Source organism: Amblyomma maculatum, chromosome 7 (genome assembly GCF_055883805.1).
Source record: "Amblyomma maculatum isolate TAMU_Amacu chromosome 7, ASM5588380v1, whole genome shotgun sequence".
Taxonomy (NCBI): domain Eukaryota; kingdom Metazoa; phylum Arthropoda; class Arachnida; order Ixodida; family Ixodidae; genus Amblyomma; species Amblyomma maculatum.
In genome coordinates, this window is record NC_139350.1 from 143,711,332 (window position 1) to 143,723,807 (window position 12,476).

Sequence of the window (12,476 nt, forward strand, 5' to 3'; positions counted from 1 at the left end):
CTACGACAGGGATGCCCTCTCTTCCCGCTGTTGTTGATGCTGCTGCTGAGCGATCTTGAGGGTCAACTGGAAAGGTGTGGCAAGGGTTTGACTTGTCATACATGGACAGTGGCCGGGTAGTGCAACAGTTCCTACCGGGCCTGCTGTACGCAGACGACATTGTGCTTATGGTGGGCTCAGAGGCAAGACTGCAAACATTGCTTGAGATCTGCAAAGCGCATGCGGAGCAGTTGGGTCTACAGTTCGGCACGAGGAAGAGTGCAGTACAGTGCTGGTCTCATGTCAGAACGGCTGTGGAACCGAGACTTCTGCTACAAGGGCGCGAAATTTCGTGGGCTTCACCTACCGGTACCTCGGGATAGACCTCATGACACAGCGTGCCTACCTGGTAGACTACGAGAGCAGCCTTCGTGCGAAGGGGGTGCGCAGCCAGAATGTCCTCAGAGCCAAGGCGTTGTGGTCGTTCAATAGAATGGAGGTCCTGCGCACTATTTGGAAGGCGGTGATGTTGCCAGGGCTGACATATGCGAATGCAGTGTTGTGTACCACGTCCTCGACGCGGGAATTTATGGAGCGAAGACAAGCGAGGTGGGAAGACAGGCACTGGGAGCCCATCGTTCATCCCCCAACTAGGCGGTACAGGGTAATGCTGGGTGGCCCTGCTTCGAGGCCCGGGAGGCAGTGGTCAAGAATAGTTTTGAAATGCGTTCGTGGACTCTGGGGGTGGACCGCTGGGTTCATCGAGTACAACGCCGCCTTTTGTATTGCGGAGTATGCACACGCTGGAAGAGGAGGGTACGCGAACTGAGTGCAGAGTATGAAGTACCACTGCCAACCTGTGACAAACACTAAAGATACTTGCTGGACTAGTTGGAAGGTGCGTGAACGCTAGGCAGCGACGGAGACCAGATTGTGGCGAACTGTTGCAGCGGCCAAGCCGGCTCTTGGTATGTACTCCACGCACAAGAGGTACATCACTCAGGAGCAGTTGTATGACAACTCCCTGGGGAGCGCTCTGCTTTTTGAGGCCCGTGGGGGGGGGGGGGGGGGGGCTGCGCAAGAAGAAATGGCACGCGCGGATCGAGGGCAAGGACAACGCGGATGTCTTGTGTGCGGTGTGCGGGCAGGAGAGAGACGATTGAACATGTTGTGTTGACTTACCAAGTTATCATGCCATATGAGCGGGTCAACTTTGCCATAGGTGCCGGGGTTCACATCTGGACAGCCGCAAGGAGACGCTGCGGTGGACAGTGATGCGACACAGCGGGATGAGAGGGCTGTGGCAGTGGAGGCAACCAAACGACGCTTTGAGAACTGGATAAGGCATCCTAGATAAATAGTGTTGATGGCGTTGCGCCATGACGGGACAGACTCCGTCACAGTAGGGAATTGACTTGGCTAGGACCTTTCGGGTCCACCTAGTAAAACAAAGGAAGCCTCAGTACCAATCCAGTCCAACGTACCGCCGGAGCAAACGTCCACTTTCATCAAGATCCGGAGGTATGCACCGCCGAGGCCGAAAGGAAGTGTCATCGGTGACAAGTAGCAGCACAGAGTGCCCCTGGAAAAGAGGCTTTGCGAAGACGCCAAGATCTCCAGGTCTGTGCGTTGAACAAGCAGCTTACGAGGGATATGCAGAGACTACAGCAAAGCGACGTGAGTACCCGATTACGTTAGTGCAGGTATATCTGCGGGACTTTCTGTGGCGCTGTTTTGCACGTCAGATGAAGTAAGTGAACGTTACCATGAAATGGGAATATGCTGGTGGGGGATGCCTTCATTTCTCACACTGCATTCCACCAAATTATCTTCAACTTCGGAGAACTTCTTGTTGGCTTCGTTCCTGTCTATTCATTCTAAATTAAAGGCGCCAAAACAAAACGCACTCACAAAAGAAAAAAATTTTTCACCCAAGCCTGTTAAATCTACTAAAGTAATAAACCATGCCGCATATATGTGTTAGCGCCTGGGCTTGTTCAGCCTTGCAAAAGAAATTAAGAAAACCAAAAATAATGCGCTGAAAGTGTTCTTCTCGGTGAAAGCCCATAAGCTAGGTATACCTTTAAGAATAATAGTGACAGAAAAGAGGCCGTGAAAGAAGCAGATTAGACTGTACTTGTTGAAGCATTTGATCAGGCTAGATGTAGGTGACCTTTTTTTTACAAAAAGGTCAGAAGACGTGTGTGAAATTTTGGAAACTGAGACTGGGATTGGGCATGCCTTTTCTATCGATGTTGTCGATTTATTTTATTTTGTACCCCGTGGATGCCGTATTTATTTCCGTTCGGGACTGTGTTTAAAGAAATGATCCCGTTCATTTTCAAAACTTCACCGGTATTTTCATTAATAATTAAGTATTGCAAAGTTTTACTTACAAAATACTTTTATTTCTTTTGACCAATGGATATATCTGAAGAATGCCGGTAATTGCATTGGCTCGTGTCACTCCGGTTTTATGTAACATTTTTCACAAATGGATCGAATATTTCAGCTCGTTGTACCTGCAGCTAACCAAGTTTTTAAAATTTTTGGATATGTTGACTATTTTTTGGTTATTTTAACTAAGGACGGCAGAATTAACTTGGCTGATACAGTAGACAGTGCTTTATCTCTTTTTAGACAACATAAAAAAGGCTTGGATTTTACCTCTGAACTGCCAGAAAATAATTTTTTAGTTTTTAGATCTAAACACTGAGTTCTATAAAGATCAGGTTTGTTGGGCATATGTTCCACGCGCAAAAAAGGAGCTTCTGCTATTTGACTCCTCTCATTGTAAACTAGTGAAAAGGGGTACAGCTTAGCGCTGTTTCAAGACTGCACTAAAGAAGTCATGCGTTCACAAGATGCGTCCGCGTTTTGAAACCCAATTTGGCTAGGCTGGCTTCAGCCAGGATCCCGGGTTCGGTCGTGGCTCAGGTCGCTGAAAGCCTCTACAGAAGATGAAGAAGAAGGCAGTGGGACAACGGGATGTGGTCCCTCGAGAAGAGGTGAGACCGGTGGCCGTGCCGTATGTGCACAAGCTGGCCCTTATCCTGAAGAAAGTTGCGAGTAGGCATAAGGTATCACTGGTATCTTCGGCTCCCCTGCAGCTCGGAAGCCTTTGCTCTCGAATAGAGAAAAGGAAGGAAAAAGAAAAGGAAAAAGGCTGAGGTACGAGGCATGGGCGGCAATTCATAAAATGTGCCGAAGGGGTTGTGTCTGAAGTTCCCTTCCCGTGCGGTTGGTCCTACATCGGACTAACCATACGATGTGTTAATGAGCCAATCCTGAAAAATGAAAGAGAGGTAGAACGAAATAAAGAGGTCCAAATTTGCCGAAGCATATTAGATCCTGACCTTCAATCACCTGCGAAGCAAGTCTTTCTGATGTGCGGATTTTTGCACGTAGTAGTAATACGAGGGCCAGCAAACTAATTAAAGTGTTTTATAAAGGAAAGAAAGGCAATTTCTGCGTCATTGACACATCAATAATTCTGGACAATGCAGATAAAACGTATCTTGAACATAGCTTATCTTATACTCCATGATGCTGGATGTGTTCCTTGCGCATCCGTCGGCAGTGATATATATGTACACCCCTGCGCAAAAGTGGAGCGACCACGCCACCCGCTGGGAAAATTTTTCGGTATAAAATAATGCACCTGACAAATATGCTTGGGCTAGATGGCAAGCACGTTTTTCTGCACAATAAATTGCTGACTGATCCAAATACATCAGTTGATCTTCTCCTAGTTGTCAAATGGCAAGGCGTGCTTCATGACTGTCGAAGATTGATACAGAATAGCTACATGCATAGTTGCCAAATAAAGGAGCTTCATTATACATGCACATATCGTTCAAGGCATCTGAATCTATCTACAGGCAACCGAAAACAGCCGAAGAGCTACCGCTGAATACCGCGCGAAAAGGGCGGTAACCATGCGGAAGGGTTTGTTGGGATAGCAATACTGCGGCAGGATTCGGCCCGCGGCATCGTCTGGGAAGGGCCATGTTTGACCTTGAAGATAAGAATAATAAAAAAAAAGAAAAGGAAAGAAAAGGGAGAAGAAAGAGAAGAGAAAGAAGTAGAAGCAGAAAAAGAAGAAGGAAAAGAAAAAGAAGATGAACAAGAAGAAGAAAAAGAATAAGAAAGAAAAGAAAAAAAAAAGGAAAAGAAGAAGGAAAAAGAAAACAAGAAGGAAAAGAAAAGAAAAAGAAGAAAAAGAGAAGAAAAGAAAGAAGAAGAGCGCTTGGTCACCAGCAGCTGATGTTTTCGCCCCACATTCGGTTCAGCAGCATTGAACCATTCTAATTTATATCTGAGATGGTAGCTTATGCTCTCGCGTCATACTCTTAAAGGATGAGCTTAAGTGTTCCCAATAATGTAGCACCTTACACTGATAGGGCGTGTTAGGGGAATAATGTAGCAGGCAAGCGAAGCTTCCGTCGTGGCTATCGCAATTCAACTAGGGTTCACCAGAGTTACAAAACAACAAATTTTTTCCCTGGCCCTACCCGGAAGTCATTTTCCCCATCACTCTCACTTTCAAAGACTAGGCTAATCCTTCACAGTGAAGATCTCACATATGTAGGTGCATAAAAATTAAATTCGATTATAAGGCCACAATTGCAAATCTTAATTTCCGGGAATCACCCTCTAACAGGCCGAATGGAGCGCCTAAAAGTGGGCCCCTGATAGGTTCTTACAAAGGCGTATGTATCTAGATTTTCGCATAGCATTCCAGGAACCTTCACGCAGCAAAAAGCCGCACGTTTTGTGTTCTTCCACGAAAGGTAGGTTTGTGGGGTTTAACGTCCCAAAGCGATTCAGGCTATAAGAGACGCCGCAGTGGAGGGCTCCGGGAATTTTGACCACATGGGGTTCTTTAATGTGCACTGACATCGCACAGCACACGGACGCCTTGCTTTTCACCTCCACCTAAAAGCGGCCGTCGAGGCCGTAATTCGATCCCGCGTCCTTGGGCGCACAAGTCCAGCGCCGTAACCACTGCGCCACCCCGGCGGAGTGAACTCTTCTACGAAAAACGAAACTGCCTTACATTGCTTTCATGTGAAGGCAAAGGTGTTTTCTAACTTGCCGAATCCTTGACTCTTGCGTACTTGCTGAGGTGGCACTTGCGTCAGTAAGTGAACAATGCACACACTATTTTTGCGAATTCATTTTTACAACCCGTTATTTAAATGCTATGATACTAAATATTATCTCAAACATACTTAAACAAAACTCTAATAAATAAATGTGAGCATACCATAGGGTTTGTTTATAGGCCAAATAGATAAATTAGGCTGGAAGTAGTGGAAGACAGATAGACCTTCTCTAGCCCCCTACCCCCACCTGAAATTTCTTGCCCTATCCTTAACTCCACATCTGGCTGTGCTGTTAATCTCACAGGACAGGATAACGCGATGTCGATACTTATGGATGCAGCTGAGCACGTAATCATCAACAGAAGATATTGCCGGAAAATTGCCGGCGTTTCGCGGCTCGTCGGCCTGAAATCGACCTTGAGGTGGCGCCACCGTAGCTTCTATAGTGTGCATCGGCAGTCGCATGGACAGAAACATACGTGCCCTCGGTTTCTCACCAAGAATAAGGCGGGTAAGTTGGGAAAAAAACGTGCCATTTGGAATGCATGGACGATGCACGGCTTAGAATGTTCTAATTTTGAAACATCCTAAGTACACAGCCTAAGAATGTAGCACCTGTCTATGTTGTAGATTCCTTTGCAAAAATTTTCGCTTGTTTCCACATGCCAATATATGTAATGTCTGTGGTCCATGCGAGCAGGGGTATGTGCGTCGTCAAGTTACTGCATTTGCAGCTTTTCGTTCCTACCCTAACATTTCTTTTCCTTGTGGCCAGCATAAAAAATAACGAATAAATTAGATTTGATATGATTAGAAAAGTCAATTTGCCAATACAACCGAAAAGAAGCTAGGCCTGCACAAAAACAAGACACGCAATCACCCTTCTTTTAGATTCACTGGCGTCGTTTCGCGCGCTATTTGCGTTGTACAGCACGCTAGCGAAATGAGAAATTTGTTTCGTTTTTCCTCTTTTTATCCGTCTGAACGTGTCTGGTAGTAGCAGCGAATGCATTCTGCAACGCGCAACGCTTCTCTTGTGAGGCCAGCGGCTCTTCGTAGCCGCGTATGCTTCTGTATTTCTCTGCATTTCAATGCGGTCACCATCGCAGCTGCTTAAACGAACTGATGAAGCCAGACGAAAGCCTTGCGCAAAGCGATCACATTGGCAGTTGTACAGAAAAGCAGAGTATTAGTTTCCCCTGCCGACGAAGTACTATGCCTGTAACCATGCTTATATCTACTCTAGATTACGGGAAAGGCAGCATTTTTTTTTTGTTTTTCGCCTTTCAAATTCCTCATTGTAATGCCAGACTTCGGTTTAATCTTTCAGTTACTAATTTAAATTCGTGGGTATGCACACTTTACCGAGGACACGACAACCACCTATTCATTATATGCCCCACATTGACAAGGGCAATATAGAAAGTGTTCGTTCATCGGTTTTTAATAAAATCCAGGGCTTTCCCATTTAACGCGGAAAGGCATTCGATGGAAGTTGAATTAGCTGGTTGAAAATTCGATGAGACACCAACAATATAAAGTACTAAGCTACTCGGCTAAGCTTAACATTAATAGGATGCTAGTTGTGTTTTAAACATCCGTGGGAAAAATACATAAATATCGTTGTATGCTAACAGCCCGCTCGTCTTCACTGGAAATGCAGTATCAGCAGATTGAATTATACTAAGGATGTTTGGAAGCCACCTGTTAAACACACGCAAATATTTTCCAGTGGATGCGACAAAGTGCGAACAAACGACTTCTGCAGTTTAGAACCATCATTCATTTACTAAAATAAGTAATCATATGCACCGTCTCCACACTTAACCGCTGCTAAATTTGCCAAAACTCCAACAAAAAGCGCACGACTCGATGTAAGTTAATAATATCGAGAAGACCCCTTTTAATCAGGAGCTAAACACTTAAAATATTGCAAATCTAGCCACAAGTGTCTTGGATCAACTCATGCACTAACTCAAAAGACTGAGTGGTATCTAAACTAACACGTATTCGCTCGCCAATACAAATCAAAACTGTCTCATGCTAGCCGCTTTTAGAAAGCCAATGACGTTCTCTACGATGACCTGTCCATGACGTACTGGCAGGTACGTCATAGGTTGGTTCTTCTCCATGACAGGCGGGTGAAGGCTTGGTGAAGGCTTGGTGAAGAGCTATTTTTAGACCTATTTCGTTTTCGCAAATGCATGCAACCTCACAAAAAGGAGTCTTTTAGTTACTATTCCTAGTCCGTTAACGACTCAGAGTGTTCGCTTAGATCTGCTGCTCATACGCACGTAATACAGGAAATACTTAAACTCGGATATCTGCGCAAACATACAGAGACACGCATACGTGCACCAGCCCAGTGTTGTAAGAATTGCAGGAGAAAGCTCCTTGTCGGGACATCGGGCCCTGATTAAGCTGATGCCGCCCGAAAGAAAAAGGCGCACAAACATGCCGCCTAATGCTCGTTTCTCGGCAATTCGCAACAAAAGGTTCCGAATTTTAGAATGCTTGGTAATAAGCAAAAAAAAAAATCTACCTGCAAAGGCGGGGCCATGACTGTACGTTTCACGCCAAACTCGCAGGAGGAGGGCAAATAACGCTTGCGAAGGTGATTCGAGCAGGCAGGAGATAAAAACACTCCGAAGAAGGAAGTGACAGATTGAGTTTCATGGCCGTTCGTTCGTAAGGCGACGCCTCACAGCCAACTGATCAGAACGTTCTTTGGTTCTTAGGGTCGTCAGTGACCCTTTAAAGGGAGTCTATTGTGTGAACATGATGAAAAAGTGTTTCCCAAAAACAAAGCTATTGATGCCACTTGAGACTAGTTACCTAATCTGAAGGCAAAAGCGTGGATGTCTCATGGTAATTTTCTTTCCTAAGGTTTATTTTTGATCCTTCACACTCACAGACTATAATAAGCAATAATTTCCCAGAGCATTCACTTGGACCGACCAACCAACTCAACTTTTACCAACCAACCTTCATGGCCTATGGTCTGCGCGTCCTTCTTGTCGCTGAGGAAGCGGATTTATTTTCCACCTTATTAATATTACCGATTTTTTACACCTGTACACTGGTTAACGGCGTTCCAGAAATATTTGGCGTCAATCAGAATATTTCTGATCTGCTATGACATGTGCCTCAATTGGGCCAAGAGTCCTTTTCGAATTTGGCGAAGTGTTTCTGATTAGTCTACAGTGTAGTGACATCTCGGTTTGCGCCATAAACAGGTGCCGCACAGCGCCGGCTTCTGGGCTAATGCGATGTATAAAACTTTCAGCACAGATTGCAGAAAAATATGTGACCGCATTTGTCAACACCATAAACATGGATGATCAAGAAAAGCTCCGCGCAGTCAGTCAGAAGTCTCTGTAATGGCTTAGACAGTGACTATACAAATACTATACAAAGCATTGATATATACACTCGGAGTATTCAAGTAGGTGATGTTTAGTGAAGGCGGAAAGAGAAGAAGAAAAGAAGAAGAAGATGATGAAGAAGAAGGGAATGCGATGACTTATAAGTACTAATCACTCGCAGTGATGCCGACAAAAATCTCGTCCTTTAACGCAGCTTGCCCTGCATCGCGACCCTGACTTCTTCAGGCCAGTGCAGACTCGCCGATTGGAGTCGCTCTTCGCCGACAGAGCTGCATCAACGCTGAAAAAAAAAAAGAGAAGCGAGAAGCAAGGTCATGTACAGTTCCTTTAGATAATAAAAGAATAAGAGGATGAAATACAGAAAGTGTGAAAAACAAATATAGGAAGACCAATACTGAACAAAACTGGTGCAGCAAAGCTGACATTGGGAGACGAAATTTACTGACCACCCAGTTGCAGAAGCACAGGTGGCCATGCGGGTTCTCTTGATAACTGGCGAATCGATCTTCTGCCACACAGCACGGGTCTTCTGTAGAGGAAAATGAAAAAACAAGCACTTGATAATGCAAATTTAGAGTGATGTGCTCTCGTAATTCAATATACCACGAGGGCGATAATGTTGCAGAATAACCTCGAATTTCAAACAACATTAGCAAATCAGATAAAATTTCAACTTCGGTGCCATTCCTGTAGTAATTATCCCTCGATTTAGCCTATTAACACACCACATCACAAAATGAGAGACACTGGTTTGAATTAGTATCTTCATTGTGTTACACACTGTGCATCAGCACTACTTCTTGGATGCAAATATCAGTGTGCGACAGGTGGTGGCTGATTAATATTAATGAAATATGGTAGTACATTGGCCCTTAGCAGCTGATACCTGCTGTTTGTACTGTTGCGATGTGATTTCAGAATTGTCATAATATTTGGTACAAATGTACCCTTTGAATGCACCTCAAACTTACAAAACTATGAATTGTCAGCTATTTAAATCGAAGTCATTAACGTACAGCACATAAATGGTAAGCACATATGAATTTAAAAAAATCTGGTATGGCCTTTTTGCGTTTTGAGAGAACAGCTGGAACCTAGATGCAAACCAAGCCTCCTCCACAAGGAAATAAGCTTGCCTCGTTGAGAGTACTCACGGAATGAAATTTGTTCTCAGCCACCGAAACTGCTGTCACCGGAGCTGTGTCTGGCACATCAACATATTCCAGTGACTTTGACCAACAGGAGGATGCGTCCGCTTCGTATTCGTCTCCCGCCCTGATGCTGGCCACATGCTGCCGTTCTGCGCATTTCGTAACAGTTACTCCACTGCTGTTGTTTAGAGACATCACATGATTGCGGGGACGTAATTTTGCACCGAGGTGAACTAAGAAGGGCAATGAAAACGGAGAGACGCTAGAAATGTTCACAAAGCGATTGATGAAACTAGATGCCTTTGGAGTGCATTTTTATACAAAAATAAAGTCACTATACGTATGCAGCAGGTGTCTGAAAGGAGAAAGGTCCTCACTGCCTCTCTTTATCTAAAACGGGGGCAGGGGGAAGAGGTGGGCTTCACGAAGCGAGCAGGTCAATGAGCCTAAAAAAAGAAACTGAATTATACCTAACTAAAACGTTATTGATCAGAGAGCCCTCACTGACGCGTTTCAAGAGGCACCAAATTCTCAGCGCAGGGTGCCATACTTTAACATTCTCCAAAACAACTTAGTTCTGATGTTTAAAGAAACAAAAAAGGTTGGTAAGATTAGAAATGCTTCTGGAAAAAATTTGATAGAGCACAGATGTATCAATCGAATAAATAAAATGATTCGTTTACAAAACAATAGAGCAACATCTTCAAAATTTTGGTTTGAGAATTTGAGCTTGTGCATTGCCTCACCAGAAAAATGGATGATGAATAGCAACGGCAGATTTGACTGACTGTGCGTTTGTTTTGAGCCAACCTGCGTTTCCTTGGCCACATTACATATAACGAACCGTGCGCAGGTATCCTAAAAGATTGAAGGCGCATGTTTCGTGCCAGCATTCTTGCAATGAAATGACTCGTCAGAACCAGCTGCGCAGTGGTGCTTTAGTGACCTCAAAAAACTCTTACGGCGTGCATAGGGAACATACATTGCTCAGGCTGGGCTTACAATGTTCCACTGGGCAACAAGAACTACTGCCGTCAACCACACCAGAAGCTGCGAATGCAATATCACGTCACTGGGGCAATATAGAAATAATTTCGCTCATAGACTTCCTTGAATAGAATCACTTGCTATTAGTTGATGAATGCTAACCTGTGCCTTCCACATGGCGCAAGCTCATGCCAATAGAAAATCGTCTATAGATGTATTAGAACATAATTCCGAATATTCCAGCAAACAGTTGTGCCGTCGGTTACGCCACGAGGCGCAAGAAAGAAAATGGCAATTAATTTCATAAGTTTCTTGCGGTAATAGGGAGATGAAAAAGAAAGACAGCGGCCCAGAGCGCGACTAGTAGACCTTCGGCGACTAGTCGCCTTCACGGCTAACGTGCGTTGCACTTCTGCCTTAAACTTTGATCAGTTTGTCTACAGCTCCTAAATCTCGTGGCTCGTATTCGGTGACGCAAGGAATAGTGGAAGAAAAACCGCCTGCAGATTGTGCGCGTTTTTTGTAGATATTTACACGCGATAATTCGTGTGCGTACGCGTGATATTCTACGTCGAATGGAGCAAAGTCCCGGCGTCTGATGCCATTCACCTGCACTGTGCCCGAGCTGAATTCATACAGAGAAGCTTAGAGACAAAAGGGGCTGATAGTTACCTTGATTGGTAACTAGCACCGGATCTGTGGAACATCACGCTTTTTCCTGTTTTCAGCGAAAAGCGTGCTGGCACTCACAGCCACTGTATGTTATTTTATAGACGATCTGAAATTTCTTCTGGAAGTTCATTCAGAGCCGGACGCTGTGAGGATTCAGCATTCCCCTCGCCAGCCCGCAGGTAAAGTATTTAAATACCTATACCTAAAAAGCGATGACTCACAATGGAGGAAAACAACTAGGAAACTAACCAGTAAGTATGCTAGTCACAAGGACGAAGAAAAAAAATCGTTGAGCAGCAGATGAAAAACACAGAAGGTAAAGATTGGATAAATTCGATGGAAAAGAAACAGAGTGGGGAATTATACCGTAAGTGGAAAAGACATATCAGGAAGGAAGCTTTCTTTGATAACTCAATTGACAGAGACCTACTTTTTGAAGATAGATCAGGGTGCGTTAGAACATGCAGCTACAAAAAGAAATTTAACAATGAAGATGGCGCATGTGCAGCATGTGGTAACTCCATTGAAACAATTAACCATATTATAGCAGAATGTAATGGCATCCATCCGGAAGTCGATGCAGGCACAGTCACTCTTCCTGAGGCCCTTGGATGTAGAGTTACCAGTGGCCGGGTGGAGCATTTTGGTTTGCAAGGTACGGTGGCTCCGCAAGAGAGAAAACGACAGAAGAGATGAAGAAAGCGGGCTGTTCCGACTAGCATATCTACCGCCCCCAGAAGCCGAGCGGCCTAGCGATTCGCGGCGTATGCTTTTTCAATGGGCGTCTAGTTGGCGATAGATGCTTGTCGGGACAGCCCGCTTTCTTCGTCTATTCTGTCGTTTTCATTACAGCATATGCGCCTTGAAAGACAGACATTCCCGAAGCCCGTTAAGGGTCTTAGTAAATCAGAAGGGTGTCACCTACGAAGGTTACAAACTATGTCATTTAGTAGTCCAGCAACACTTCACGCCATTGAGCCCGAATCCTTTTCGGCGCAGTGCCAATTTTGTGGCCAGAAGGCAACTTATACCATATGGTATGGGCTTGTCAACAAAATACCAGTAATAATAAATCAGCCAACGTGGGAAGGCTGGGAGGCGGCCCTGTCCAGATCGGACTTCGAGGAACAACGAGCTCTCGTCGAAAGAGCACGGACAGCGACCTTTACCAACGGCGTCCCGGAATAGGGACC

The 12,476-nt window shown here is 44.8% G+C and overlaps 1 protein-coding gene across 1 annotated transcript in view; it reads right to left on the reverse strand.

Moving 5' to 3' along the window:
- LOC146184907 (aurora kinase C-like) overlaps positions 1–12,476 on the reverse strand; it is an 87,744-nt gene continuing 75,268 nt past the window's right edge. The window contains exon 9 of the mRNA XM_084608652.1: positions 1–66. Coding sequence (XP_084464778.1) covers positions 1–66 — 66 coding nt within the window. The remainder of the gene's footprint in view (positions 67–12,476) is intronic.